The following is a 14,070-nucleotide window of genomic DNA, read 5'->3' as shown; positions in this document are numbered from 1 at the left end:
ATTAGTTGATACAGTTAAAGAAAACTCTCTTTTTCTTCTTTTTAAAGGATGAAAAAATCTTCATTTTGATTGAAATTGATGTCTAATAGATTCTTATGCAGAAGGATGTACGACATTGGTCATTCCTGCATGCTTGACATACAGGAACCACTCATTTATTTTATGAGTTTTGCTTTATAACCCATTTCTAAAGGATTATATGTAATTCTTGGTGGTGATCTTAGTGACTTCAGTTTGGGGTAGACCCACCATGTCTTGGGGAAGAGCCTTTGGAGAACACTTTAATAGCAGAGCAGCCACCAGCAACAGCGTTTGTGGAGCCCTGGATTGAAAACTCCAGTTCCCCAAGGTACTCCCAGGAGGGATTTGGTATCTGAGTGATGTCTTAATCACCCTGGATGCAGTTGGAGAAGTGGTGGATTTGGTGAAAGGGCACTTTCCTGGTCTACAGGGTACTGTCTGTCCCCTGGCCATGGTGACAGCAGTCCCATAGCCATCCAGTTCAGGGGTGGCTTTGCCAGGCTGAGTGATTCCCAGTGTTAGTGGCAAAATGAAGTGAAAAATTGTGTATAACACCCAGGACTTCATTTTTTATTTGTAAGAGAGGTAATACAGACGTAAAGCAGAATTGTGATAGAACTTTCCAAAGGACTTGTACACACCTTCAGGTTTTTTGGGTGGAATTAAAAAATTCTGCGTTCCCAGGTTGTGTCATCCAATTTGCTGTCGTTTTAAACCTTTAGCATCATTTTAAAAAAGGACGATTCTTAAGCAACAATTTAAAAAAGAATAAATAAATGGTGTGTCACTATGTCCAGACATGCTGGCAAAACATTTGTCCGGGTTTCGTGTGAAAGAGGAAAAAAAATAAAAGGACTGGTGACAATATTTCTGTTGCAGGAGATTTATTGTTTCTGTAGCCAGACTTCTGTTTCCCATGGAGAAATGTAGCAGTCTGTTTATATCTGAACATTAAACATTTTTCAGAGCTACCCAAAGCATTAGCTGTTCCCTTTAACGTATCATATTTGCTATCAAACTAATGATGGGTATGTTTGGGGGAATTATTATTCACAGCAGCCTGCCAGGTTTTTCTGTTCTCCTACCTAATTAGACTGTGTTAGAGCCCACCTAAAACTGCAGAAATATTACTTTCTTAGGCTGTTGTTTGATGATGCGATAAAGCTGGCTGTAGTAAATCCTAGTATAGGTTATAAAACTGTGATTAAGAGATACAAAGTGCTAATCTGACATATAAACTTACTCTGCCAGTTCAGGGTTTGTTTGTTGTTCTTTTTTTAAATAATTAAAAAACAACAACAACAAAAAAGCCCAACCAAAAAAACTATTAGGCCAGGAGCCATATCGAGCAGCATCTGTTCTCTAGCATTTGGCATGAACCTGGAGGAAGAGCAGAAGAGAGAGTAAAATAATAAGAGAGTAAAATAATAATTTGTCAGAAATGCAATCAGATTTGTACCGTTGGGTGCCCATCATTACCCTGCAGGTCTGGTGTTGGTGATACTGGAACTTGATCCTCGTTATAACAGGTTTTACTGGTAAATTTTACCCAAGGTATGAAAGTGTGTGAATGGTCCTGAAGAGGTGGAGAAACCCACGTGAGACCCCTCGTGTTGGGGTGTCTGAGTTACAAAAAGCACATTACTGAAATACCGGCACGTTTTGGGTACGTGGAAGCCAAGTCGGCGTCGATGTGTTGGCTCTGGGGCAAGAAACCTCATTTCCTTTGAAAAAAGGAGTTTCCAAATGACTTTGTGTGTGATTTCTGCTGTGGATTCGGAGTTGGAATGAGTGGGTCAGTTTGTCTAAAGCACATCCAGCTCTTGAGCAGATCTTGAGGCCACCATCGGCACCGACGGTTGAATTTTATTTTATGGTTGATACGTTTTATGCCTGATAAATTTTGGGAGCTCAGGGACTTTCTATAGAAACATTAAAAATTACTTGGGATATCTTGGTACTCTGTTGATTTTAGTTGAAAGGTGATGTTTTGGGTGGCCCCAGGTTCTGGAAGCCCATGAGCAATTTGGGCATGGTTTGTAAGCCCTCGTGCACATCCTTCTTTTACCTGTTGTTTGGGATTTTGAAAATTTTTTTATTTTTTAATCCTAGTTTTACCAGTAAGGAGCCTACTTCACATGCACTGGGACTGCTCCAAGGTGCAATACAAAAAAGTAGGGGCAAGTGGAAGGGATTTACTTTAAAAGTGCATTTAGAGCTAAAACACTCGTGGGGGTGTGTCGTTCTTTGCCGTATTTCCTGAAAATCCATGGAATGTTTTGAGGAAGAATGGGAATTTTTAGAAAGGCCAAAAAAAAGGGCCTCAAGGATCTTGTTGCATTTTCAGAATGGATTTGAGACATGCAGGTGCAAGAGAGGATCTTGTTGCATTTTCAGAATGGATTTGGGACATGCAGGTGCAAGTACTTTTAATAGGCCCTTTGCAAATTAAGCTAGAAATCTAAGACTGGGAGGAGTTACGTGCCATTTCTGCTTATTTTTGGCTCATTTTTCTCTGTCTCTTCAGTTATTTCATTGCTGTATCTAAACTAAAGAGCAATATTAATATCTATTAAGTGTCTATGATAAGTAGTTGATTGCATGTGAAAATGGTGGATTTGGGGGAAATAAACCAGCGTTAATGACGTCGATGTGTGCATGGACATAGATGGGTGCACACGTAAATTTATTTTTTTCTCCAAGCTTCATCTTTTCAGCCTTTCCTCCTCTATTTGTGTTTCCATTTCCACTTACGTGAGGCTGCTTCTACGAAATCTTCTCCATCCCCTCCCAAACCAGCCCTGGGGCCGCGTTGGGGCATCAGGGAAAATGCAGTTCGCGTGGTCTGTAGGTTATCGGGGTTATTTCCTTTCCCATTACTGTTTTTCCTTGGCAGGAATCCTTGGCAAATTGTCACTTCAGCATGAAGAGAGGGGATGTTGAGCACTGAGAGCACCACAGCCGGTGGCTTTGGGGTCAGTGGGTCCCCTCTCCATCCCACTTCTCCTCCTTTTTGCCATCGTCTCAGGTCATTCCCACTGGTTGCTTCCCAGGAAACTAGGAGCGAGATGGAGGGAGGGAGCAAGCTCCTGGGGCTGGAAACAGCAGCTTCCCCATCCCGTGAAGAGGGCTTCCCACAGATCTGAGCTGCTGCTTCAGCTCTCCACAAAGTCTGCTCCTATGTCTGGAGGTGGCCATACTGCTGGGGGTGTCTGGCTTTGTCCTTAATTTCAAGGGTAGACAGCAGAAAGCCGGTATCAATTCAAAATTTGTTAAAGGGAAGTTACCGGAGATATGGTTTAGTGATGGTGTTGCTTTTTGTTTGTTGTGTGGGTGTTTATTTTTGTCAAAATTAGGTTGATGGTTGGACAAGATGATCTTTAAGGTCCCTTCCAACCTAGAAGATTCTGTGATTCTGAAATTATTTTATCTTCTCCTATCTGTATTTCTGGTGTATTTTCTCTTTAATGTGATAGTTTGCCTTTGGGATGGGAAGGGAGGATGGTTTGGTGTGGCCCCTTCTTATCATAGAATGGTTAGAGTTGGAAGGCACCTTGAAGACCATCCAGTTCCAACCCCCCTGCCCTGGGCAGGGACACCTCCCACCAGACCAGGTTGCTCCAAGCCCCCTCCAGCCTGGCCTTGAACCCCTCCAGGGATGGGGCAGCCACAGCTTCTCTGGGCAACCTGGGCCAGGCTCTCACCACCCTCACAATAAAGAATTTCTTCCTAATATCTAAATCTCCTCTCTTTCAGTTTAAGAAATTCTCCTCACGATTCTTCACATCTTCATAGCTGGGTGAGGGGTGTCTCCAGGCGCTGGCTGAGCCTGGGATGGGGTGTAAATACAGAAACGAGCTTTCAGATCATTTAAATAAGCACAAAAAAACCCTGATAAAGCAGTATAATGGTAAAAAATCGGAACCTTTTTCCACCCTTTTCAGTTTCGTGTCCTCATCAGGCAAAGCCGTGTGTTTATTTGACCACATTTCTGTGTTTTTCTAGTTGTCAGGGCAGAGAAGCTGGTGTTGCACTGCCATCTCTCGATGGCCGGGCGGGACGGCGGGTGGCAGGACTTCTCCTTTCTCCCCAAAGCAGCTTGTGGAAAACACTTCCACCAGCCTTGAAAAATTATCCTCATTGGGCAGGGTGAAGAACACTTTTGACAGACGAGCAAAATGTTAGGGATTTTTAATTTTTTTTCCTAACAGGGGAATTTAGGTGGCATCTCCACAGTTCTGGTTGGAGTGGGGAGCCTTCTTGATATTAATAATGTGGGTTGTCTCTGTTGCAAATACCACTTTCAGCTGATTTCTGCATTTTGACCTATTTCTTTGGATGATGCAGCAAGAATTTAAAAATCAGTAACAGACTCATGAAAAAACCACTACCACTTGTGTGTGTATGTAATGTAAAAAGGCTTTTTTGTGAGTCTTTTTAAATTTAATTACATTTTTTTTTCTGAAGGAGAATATTGTTCCTTTTCCTACAGAACTTCTCGGTAACGAGCAGTCTTAAATAAAGATGATTTGTGGCAGGTACGACGACAAAGTGTAGCTGAATGAAATTAATGGAGGGTTCCGCACGTGGCAGAAATCTTTGCTAATGCATGAAATGGCTCAAAATAACATTAATTTCACACACTGCTCAATAAACAAGCCCTCGAAGCATATTGTAATTTGGCAGGTACAGTGTGTCTGTCGGGCATGGCTGGGGGCTGTGGATGAGTGGAGTTGGGTTGGTATCAACATACCTTTATTTACAACTTGTGGTGCACCAGCTAGAAGCTGTTGCACTGGAATAATTATATTTTCCTTTAGAAATGAGAAGGATTTAAGTAGCTTTGCGTTTTATATTTATTTCCTTAAGAAATGAAGCCCGTCTTCCTCCCTTCAGTAGCGCGTTGTGCTCGAGATGCAGGAGATCTGGGTTTCTATGGACGTGTCCAGAATGGTGTACAGCCCCCCCTTTCCTCTTTGCTGGGATGGGTTTGGGGGTGTCTACATGCTCATCGTGTGTGATTTTGGGCAAACACTCTACTTCTGATGTCCAAGTTCATCCTGTAGCCTCTCCTCGAGGAGCTTAATTGGGCCTTTCCTCTAGGTTATTATGGGGCTTGTAGGAAAGTCACATCTTGGAGAGCTCTTCTCGGCTTCAAATTTGGTTGTGATTGACTGGTAGAATTCACGAGTTAATTAATAAGAAAGCGTGGTGATTTTGCCCTATTTTTAGGGGAAATCTTGCTGGGAAAAAATGCCTAGAAAGTGTCTGTATGGCAGCCTTATATTGGCCATGCTCATCTTGGAGTTGTTGCGTTCTGCTGCGTTCACCGCTTTCCCACCTGGAGCAATAGTGGCAAATATAGCAAAACCTATTTATTTTGAACAATACAAGAAAACCTTTTCTCCACTGCTTTTTTTTTTTTTTTTTTTTTTTAATTATGTCGGATCCAGGTCAAACTTTGCCAAATCACAGTAGGGAAGTTGCTTACCCTCTCAAACTCCAGTTCCATAAAGAAAATGATGGTGGTGGCTGGGTAAAACGCTTGAAGGTCTGCTGATGGAAAGTGCTGGGTGGATACTGGGAATAGGAGAAGGACCTTTTTTCATACTATGCTCTGGAAGCTGGTTTTTTTTTTACTTGTTTACTCATGGAAAGGTCAGGATTTTAATTTTCAGACATTGAGAAGTCATGAGAATGGTCTTAAAAATGAAGCTTAAAGTTAGAAAGAAAACACTGTATTCTCTCTCTTCATCCTTTACAGACTCTTGTTTCATATTTTCAAAAATTTTCATCAAATATATATATAACCTGATATGTTATTTGTCTTGCTAATTATTTACCATTAATAAAAACAAGGGGAAATGGAGGAGAGAGTGTATGTGTGTGTAAATATATATATATATGTATTCCTCAATGTTTTTTAAAGCATTGATTAAAAGCCCAGAGAAATGTTACTAAAACCACTGTTTGAAGTTTGTCTCTAATTTCAAGAATTCCTTTTGCAAAGTGTAAGTGCGTGGTTGAGATGTTTTCTAATTTTTAGTGGAAATAGTTGGGCTTTCTTTGAACACATCCAGTGCAATAGCCCATATTACACCTTTTAACTGGAGTAGGAGTACCTGAAAATTGAAGTAGATTAGAAAGTAAAAGTGAGAACTTGCCTGGGTACCAACGTGAAACCAAATTCTCTGTCTTTGTTTGCCAGACAGAGAGAAATCCACGTTTTAAAAAATGTGTTCCATACTAATAATGTTGATTCTATTAAACTCACTTGATTATTTCTTAAAAAAAAAACTGTGAAAATTAGGCCTTTTTAATACTGGTATTCAGCAGCATATTTCCCCAGTCCATCCCAATTTGCATCATTTGAAAATCCAGCCCTTCAATATTGAATTTACTGACCTTTATGTTGTGGTGAGACAAATGACTTTTTAATGACTATGGTCTTAGACTTATTTGCATTATAAAATAAAACCATTGTCTGTGCTGCCAGGGAGCTGCTTACTTTATAAATACAGCATTTGTTGAGAAATACGTATTAGATACTAAAGATACTTAATTGACCTACTTTTTTATTTTCAGGGTTGTGTCCTTTGTTGTGACCTCATGGTTTAACTGGGAATAAAGATGAGTATAAGCAGTGATGAGGTTAACTTCCTGGTATATAGATACTTGCAAGAATCAGGTGAGGTTTTTTTTTTCAATTCTGGTTGTTAAACAATGCATAATTTATTCAGAATTCGTCTGCAACTGGCTTTAGCAAACGCAGATTCATTTAATTATTTTGCCAGTAGGCGTGTGTGCTTCTCTCTGAACTGTTTCTTGGTGTTTCTTCTCAACAAGAGAATGAATTCCTGCCAAGTTACCTTCTGTAACTTAATCAGATTTAGTCATTTGGAGCCTTCAGATGGCAGTCAACCAACTCAGGACTCACTTGATTGCTAGAAATGCGTGTTCCTGGAGATCACTTTTAGCTAAAAGTATCGACGATGGCACTTTGCACCATTTTCTTTGGGGCTACTTGAAGAAGGAAGGAGGAAGACCACCCAAACAGTGTTTTTTCCTGTTCTGTTGGTGTTCCTGCGAGCTGGTCTCGCGTGGCCAAATTCCTTGCCCAAATGTGACACTGGGAGGGCAGATGTTGCTGTATTTCAAAGGAAGATGGGACAACTGTGACCATGAGACTCATATCGTTTGTCATCTAAATACAGATAAAATCTAAATATCATCTAAATATAGATAAACAAGTTTTTTACCAGAATGCCTCTTGGGTTCTCAAAATCCTCTCTCTCTGGAGGACACTTTCTTGGGGGATTTTGTCCTTTGGTGTCAAGCTGGCCCAGAGCCTACTCCGTCTTAGGATGAGTAGCAAAAGACAGATGAGTATCGTCAAACTTGAAAACAAACTTCAGGCTTCTTGAAAATGCATTTGACTGATGCAACATCTGTCTTACTGCTTATGTCTGCTGCTTGTGGACTTCTCAAACTCAAACAAAGAAGCACCAGAAGCAGTAGTGGATGGTGGAGTTTTTCAGTCTCTGCTTGTCAGAAGAAAGGAGAAACTCATTGTTCCGCCTGAATTTACTGAAAACTATTATAAGTTCTTATTCCGGCTGCAGATTGCTTTTGTCACAGAAGCCAAACTTACAAAATTGCTTTATCTTCATCTGAAAGTTTGCAGGCAGCTTCCCAGTTACCTGTCAGCAAAAAAAAAAAACACCAAAAAAAAAAAACCACCCCAAAAAGAAAACTTTATGACAAAATTCCATGAGAGTAAAGTTAATTTTCTGAAACAACCATTTTTCTTTAGGTTAAATTTGCCTTTTCAGGGCGATCAAATAAATAGCAAGGAACTACCAGCACTGCACCCTAATGTGCTTGCCACTTTTTTAATCAATGCACAGTGCTGGTGTAGTGCTGATTGCCAAAACACACACAGTGTGACAGTGCTGGACCCTGAGGTGAATTCTGTTCTACCTACAGATCTGGTTTACTTACATCAGTGAGTAAAAGTAATAGTTGAGTTTTGGTGTCTTGGAGAGATATATTTTATTAAATACTATGTATGATACAATATATATATTGTTTTAGAATATAGAAATATATGTAAATTCTGTTGCAAGTTGTATATATTATATTTTTTTTTAAATATGAGTAGTGTTGTCTATCCAGAAATGAATTCTGATGGTTTTTACCTTGTCTTTAGGGTTTTCCCATTCAGCATTTACCTTCGGTATAGAGAGCCATATCAGCCAGTCTAATATAAACGGTGCTCTGGTGCCACCAGCTGCTTTGATTTCCATCATCCAGAAAGGTCTGCAGTATGTAGAGGCAGAAGTCAGTATTAATGAGGTAAGGAGCCTTTGCTGGCAGGAGCGTTACGTCCTTGCTCGCAGTGAGTTTGAATGTTAGTAATTTATTATTTTTTTTTCCTTAACTTTCTTGTATCTTATTTATTTACTTCTACTTCAGATTCCTTACTGCTGGTGTTCACCATGACTCCAGTGGTGGGACCCAGAACGGAGGGACATAACTGGGCAGGGCTTCTGCCCAGTGCAGCCACACAACACCAGCCATGGTGTTCTGGCTCATTGCATAAAGGTCCGTTGTCTGTGGAGTTTTTACCCTAATACATGTTATACTAAATCCAGACAAGCGTAATAAAATAATCATTGAGACAAGTAACCTCTTAATTTTGGGGTTTTGTTGACCTGCACTGAGGAGGTGGGGAAACTATTCAGCTCTCATTTGGGTGATGTCTCGTTATAAAGAGGTAACAAGAGCCCAAGGGTGAGGTTTCCAAACAGAGAGAGGGTTTCAGTTTGTGGCAGGAAGGATGAAGGTAGATGCCAGTTTGCTTTTTGTCCCTGCCAGCTGATTCATCTTGAGCAGGATCTCTTGGGTTTGATGTATAAATGGTTATTCCAGCGGTACGGAAAGCCGCGCATCTTCCTGCCTGATGCTACAGATGCCCTCAATTTCCATTCTCATTTATGCCTGGAAGGTTAACAGCCCTGGAATCTCACTTACATTGCAAAAGGAAACAATTTTTATCACTAATTGTACTCTCTTTCCAGTCTCCCTTACATCTTCTGTTTATGTGTAGTTTTCATAGTCCCACAGAAGCAAATCCTTTCCCTTAAGAAGCCTCAGAAAAATAAGGCAAGAGATTGGAATAGAAGAAGGAGACCCTATATTTATCGCAAGGAATCCTTCTAACTCCTAAAAATAGATCCTTACAAAGCCCCAGCATATGTATACGGGTATTTTTAACTGGGCCTTGTCCATTTCAGGATAAAATCCTTCCTTGTTGTTTGAAAGCATGCCAGCCCTGCTTAAAAAAAGGAAGAAAACTAGTCAACTCTCCAGATAATGTGTTTATGGAAAGTATTAGTCTAATAAGATGGAATAACTTCACAAGCCAGTGACCCGACTTGCAATGTTTGCAGCTCTTCAAACAAGCCATTAGATTTTTGTTGCAGCCACTCATGTTTGAAATCATATTCATAGATAGCTTACAGAATTTTTTGCTTTAGCAGACCATTTAGCAAACCCAAAGCGTGTAACACCTGATCCCAGAAACTCTGCCAGAAGCCTGTGGTGGCTTTTATTTTTTTTTTTTTTGGCATAATGATGGTGGCCAATTAAATTTAGCCTAAAATTCCAATCCCAACCTCAACAATGATGGGAGATCACTTCCAGCACCGCTCATAAACCGCTCTGTTATATTAAATCAAAACTTTTGCTGTAGTTTTCCTTGGAATTGTTGCCCGAAATGTTAACTTGCACTTGGTGTTGTTTTTTTTTTTTGTTTTGTTTTGTTTTGTTTTCTCCCTCTGCCGGAATTTAGGATGGTACCTTGTTTGATGGTAGGCCGATAGAGTCTCTCTCACTGATAGATGCAGTGATGCCTGATGTGGTCCAGACCAGACAACAGGCCTACAGAGATAAACTTGCACAACAGCAGGCGGCCGCCGCCGCAGCCGCAGCCGCCACCAACCAACAGGGAGCAGCCAAAAATGGGGAAAACACAGCAAATGGAGAAGAGAACGGAGCACATACTATAGCAAGTAAGTTGAGACAAAAACGACCTTAACCTACCTTAATGTCATTTATTGTAGTAGGAGCCAGTAGACAATGAGGTGGATGTGGAGATGTACTTCGCTTGTGGAGAGTATCTTCTCATTTATTGTAGTAGGAGCCAGTAGCCAATGAGGTGGATGTGGAGATGTACTTCCCTTGCGGAGAGTATCTTTATCACAGGTGATGCTTCCACGGGTGGTGTCTCACCTTCCATTGTCCCCAGTTTGATATTTGGAATTGCAGGAGATGCAAACATCTGCACTCATTCATAGAATCATAGAATCATAGAGGTTGGAAGAGACCCTTGGGATCATCGAGTCCAACCATCTCCCCTACTCTACAAAGTCCTCCCCTACACCATATCCCTCAGTACCCCATCTAAACATCCCTTGAACACCTCCAGGGATGGTGCCTCAACCCCCCCCCTGGGCAGCCTGTTCCAATGCCCGACCACTCTTTCGGTGAAAAATTCCTTCCTAATGTTCAATCTAAACCTACCCTGTTGGAGCTCTCGTTCTGTCACTAATTCCCTGTGAGAAGAGACCAGCACCAACCTCTCTACAGTGTCCTTTCAAGTAGTTGTAGAGAGTGATGAGGGCTCCCCTCAGCCTCCTCTTCCTCATACTGAACAGCCCCAGCTCCTTCAGCCGCTCTTCATATGATTTGTCTTCCAGGCCCTTCACTAGTTTCGTTGCCCTCCTCTGCACTCGCTCCAGCACCTCAATATTCATTCACAATATTCCACTGACCAGTCTCACTTCCACTCCTGCTCCTTTCCCATCATCCAAAGGTTTTTCGTGGGACCCCCCGAGAGCTCTTGCAGACAGAGGAGGAGGGGGGGGATAAATCAGAGACAACTCCTTAAATACTGCATCCCCTCAGCTTTGCCCACTGTACAAGGAATAAGGAGAGGACTCTGCTGATCCACAGCTGCTTGTGAAGCTCCACAAACTACTTTTGACAGGTTCTCCGTAGGACAGACCTCCTTGGCAGGCTGAGATCATCAACCAGGGTTGCTGGGACAAATCCTGGGCCCTTGGTCTCCTTAATCACAGCCAATTTTCATGATTTGCTATTCAGAATTATTTGATGCAACTGGTTGCAGGTTTGGGTTGTTCATTGATTCCATTTTAGTTGTGATTAAAACTCACTTGTTTCACTATTTGTGGTCCCTGGTCACAGTTAGGCTGAGTATAGAAAAGTTCAGGTCAAGGATTAAAATGTGATTATGAAAATATTGTTCTGGAAATCTGAAAGTTACACATTTGAGAGGGGGAGTTACAACTCCTGCTGTAAAAGCACTGGAAAAAAAAGATATTTTTGATTTCCCTATCAAGCCGTGTAAAAGTTTTGCATTTTACAGCTGGATTTTGTAGGTTTGTCTTATTGTTATATATGGTAAAAAACCTGCAAATATTATCTTTGTCTTAAACAAATAAGCTCTCTACTTCAATGCTTTAATTTGAAAAAAAAATTCAAAAGAATATTTACTTGTTAACTGTGAACTGGATAGAATAAGTAAGAACTCCAGCTCTTGGCCACTGTTAAATGTGATATACCAGCAACCCCTGCTGGCTGGTACACCGAATTATACTGGCAGTGATTCTCTTTATATGGTGCTTCTTTCTTAAAAATACTCATGTTCTAATAGCCTTTTCTGTTTTCTCACACATACAAATGGTGACAGAAACCCTTAATTTTAAATTAAGCAATATATGGGAAATGGTTTGTTCAACTCCAGTGAATAAATACAGAGCAGGTGAACTGTTCAGCTTTTTTTTTTTTTTATGTTCTGCATTTACGCTCAGTGTGAATTTATTTTTAATAATAGAAAATGATTGATGGTAGCTGTTTTCTCAGTGGAATTACCCCCAGTGTGTTTTACAGAACAATATGGATTCAACATCACTTCCACGTGGAAAGCGATGTATTGCCGCAATTCCACGGTAATTGCCAATGCAGTTTCAAAAGATCTCTTATCAGTTTACTGTATCACCAAATGTTATTATATTAATTAAAGCCATTTTGTAAATGAAGTGTCTGAGATGGAGATTTAAAACCTGTTCGACTGCAGTTGGTGAAAAGAGAGATATTTTCTTAAAAAGGAATGTGTCATAAATGTATTTTTAAAGCACGAGATAGTGACATATTGTACTGTGCAGTATCATGCCTGAGAAACTGTGACTGCTTTTAACATCACCCTTTATTTATTAACATTGAAAAAAAAAATATAATAACTTTTGGCCTCCATTTTGAAATTTCAAAATTAAATCCATTTGGTTTCTGAGGTTTAGAAGGGCTAAGAGCTTTCTCACATTTGTGAAACTCCCCATCTGTTTATAGCACTTCATAAACTGGAGCTGGATTTTGATCCACGTAAATTGTGAATTACTAGTTACACTTATCACAGAAGATGATGAACCCTACAGTAGTTACACACTTATTTTGTCCCAAAATATTAAAATCTACCTCTCTCTACTGTTGTTTCCCATAATGCAGATAATCACACGGATATGATGGAAGTAGATGGAGATGTTGAAATCCCTCCCAACAAGGCAGTGGTGCTGCGAGGGCATGAATCTGAAGTTTTCATCTGTGCCTGGAATCCCGTCAGTGACCTTCTGGCCTCAGGGTATGGGAATGAACCATTTTTGCACTTAATATTGATGCTCATTGGCACAGGAACAAGTTAGAACAATACCTGCCCCAACGCCCTCTACATCATGCCACAACATTTGCTCTCTCTAAAAAAATACCTTTTTAAAATGGAATGAATTCACAGAATCATAGAACTGTCTAGGTTGGAAGGGACCTTTAAGATCATCTAGTTCAACCATCAACCTAACTCTGATAAAAAACCATCACTAAACCATGTCTCTAAGCACTATGTCAACCTGGCATTTTGAATATCTCCAGGGATGGTGCCTCAACCCCTTCCCTGGGCAGCCCATTCCAAGGCTTAATAACCCTTTTCGTGTCAAAATTTTTCCTAATATCCAATCTGAACCTCCCCTGGTGCAACTTGAGGCCATTTTCTCCTGTCCTATCACCTGTGACTTGGGAGAAGAGACCAAACTCTGCCTCTCTACCCCCTCCTTTCAGGGAGTTGTAGAGAGCGAGGTGGTCTCCCCTCAGCCTCCTTTTCTCCAGGCTGAACACCCCCAGCTCCCTAGCTGCTCCTCATAAGATTTATTCTTTATACCCCTCACCAGCTTCATTACCCTTTTCTGGACTCCCTCCAGCATCTCAATGTCTGTTTTGTGGTGAGAGGCCCAAAACTGGACACAATACTGGAGGTGGGGCCTCACCAGTGCCCGGTCTCCTCCTGAGTCCCACTCCCCACGCTATTCCTGATCCAGGCCAGGATACCATTGGCCTCCTTGCCCACCTGGGCACACTGCTGGCTCACGTTCAGCCAACCAACACCCCCCAGGTCCTTTTCTGCCAGGCAACTCTTCCCCAAAATGGAGAGCAGGGGTTTCTCATGAGCTGTGTTGTAGGTCTGGCGATTCGACGGCACGGATATGGAACCTCAGCGAGAACAGCACGAGCGGCTCCACGCAGCTGGTACTTCGGCACTGTATACGGGAAGGGGGGCAGGATGTCCCCAGCAACAAAGATGTCACATCGCTGGACTGGAACGTAAGTAGAAGCAGCAACGTTCAAAACACCTTGAGAAAATTCTCCCTCTAATTTGGCACAATCAAATTTTAAGTGACAGCAACTCCGAACCCTCCGCTACGGCTGCGGAAATATCACAGAATCACAGAATCTTAGTGGTTGGAAGGGACCCTCTGAGATCATCGAGTCCAACCACAAAAAAAAAAAAAAAAACAAAACAAAACAAAAAAACAAACAAAAAAAAAACCAAAAAAAACCCAAAAAACCCACCAAAAAACCCCCCAAAAAAACACACCACACCAAACGCCCACCAAAAACACCGACCCCACCAACTAAACCCCA

General features: G+C 41.3%; 1 protein-coding gene across 2 annotated transcripts in view; it reads left to right on the top strand.

The window, feature by feature from the left end:
- The window catches only part of TBL1XR1 (transducin (beta)-like 1 X-linked receptor 1), a 63,480-nt gene that overhangs the window by 37,831 nt on the left and 11,579 nt on the right, over window positions 1-14,070 (top strand). For both annotated transcript variants that reach the window (XM_014938835.1, XM_014938836.1), the window contains 5 exons: window positions 6,607-6,709; window positions 8,231-8,376; window positions 9,875-10,094; window positions 12,607-12,739; window positions 13,608-13,749. In XM_014938835.1, the coding sequence (XP_014794321.1) occupies window positions 6,652-6,709; window positions 8,231-8,376; window positions 9,875-10,094; window positions 12,607-12,739; window positions 13,608-13,749 (699 nt within the window). In that variant the 5' untranslated portion in view covers window positions 6,607-6,651. The remainder of the gene's footprint in view (window positions 1-6,606; window positions 6,710-8,230; window positions 8,377-9,874; window positions 10,095-12,606; window positions 12,740-13,607; window positions 13,750-14,070) is intronic.

The sequence above is a fragment of the Calidris pugnax genome, unplaced genomic scaffold (assembly GCF_001431845.1).
Source record: "Calidris pugnax isolate Ruff unplaced genomic scaffold, ASM143184v1 scaffold52, whole genome shotgun sequence".
Lineage (NCBI taxonomy): Eukaryota > Metazoa > Chordata > Aves > Charadriiformes > Scolopacidae > Calidris > Calidris pugnax.
This window is presented reverse-complemented; position numbering and strand designations above follow the sequence as displayed.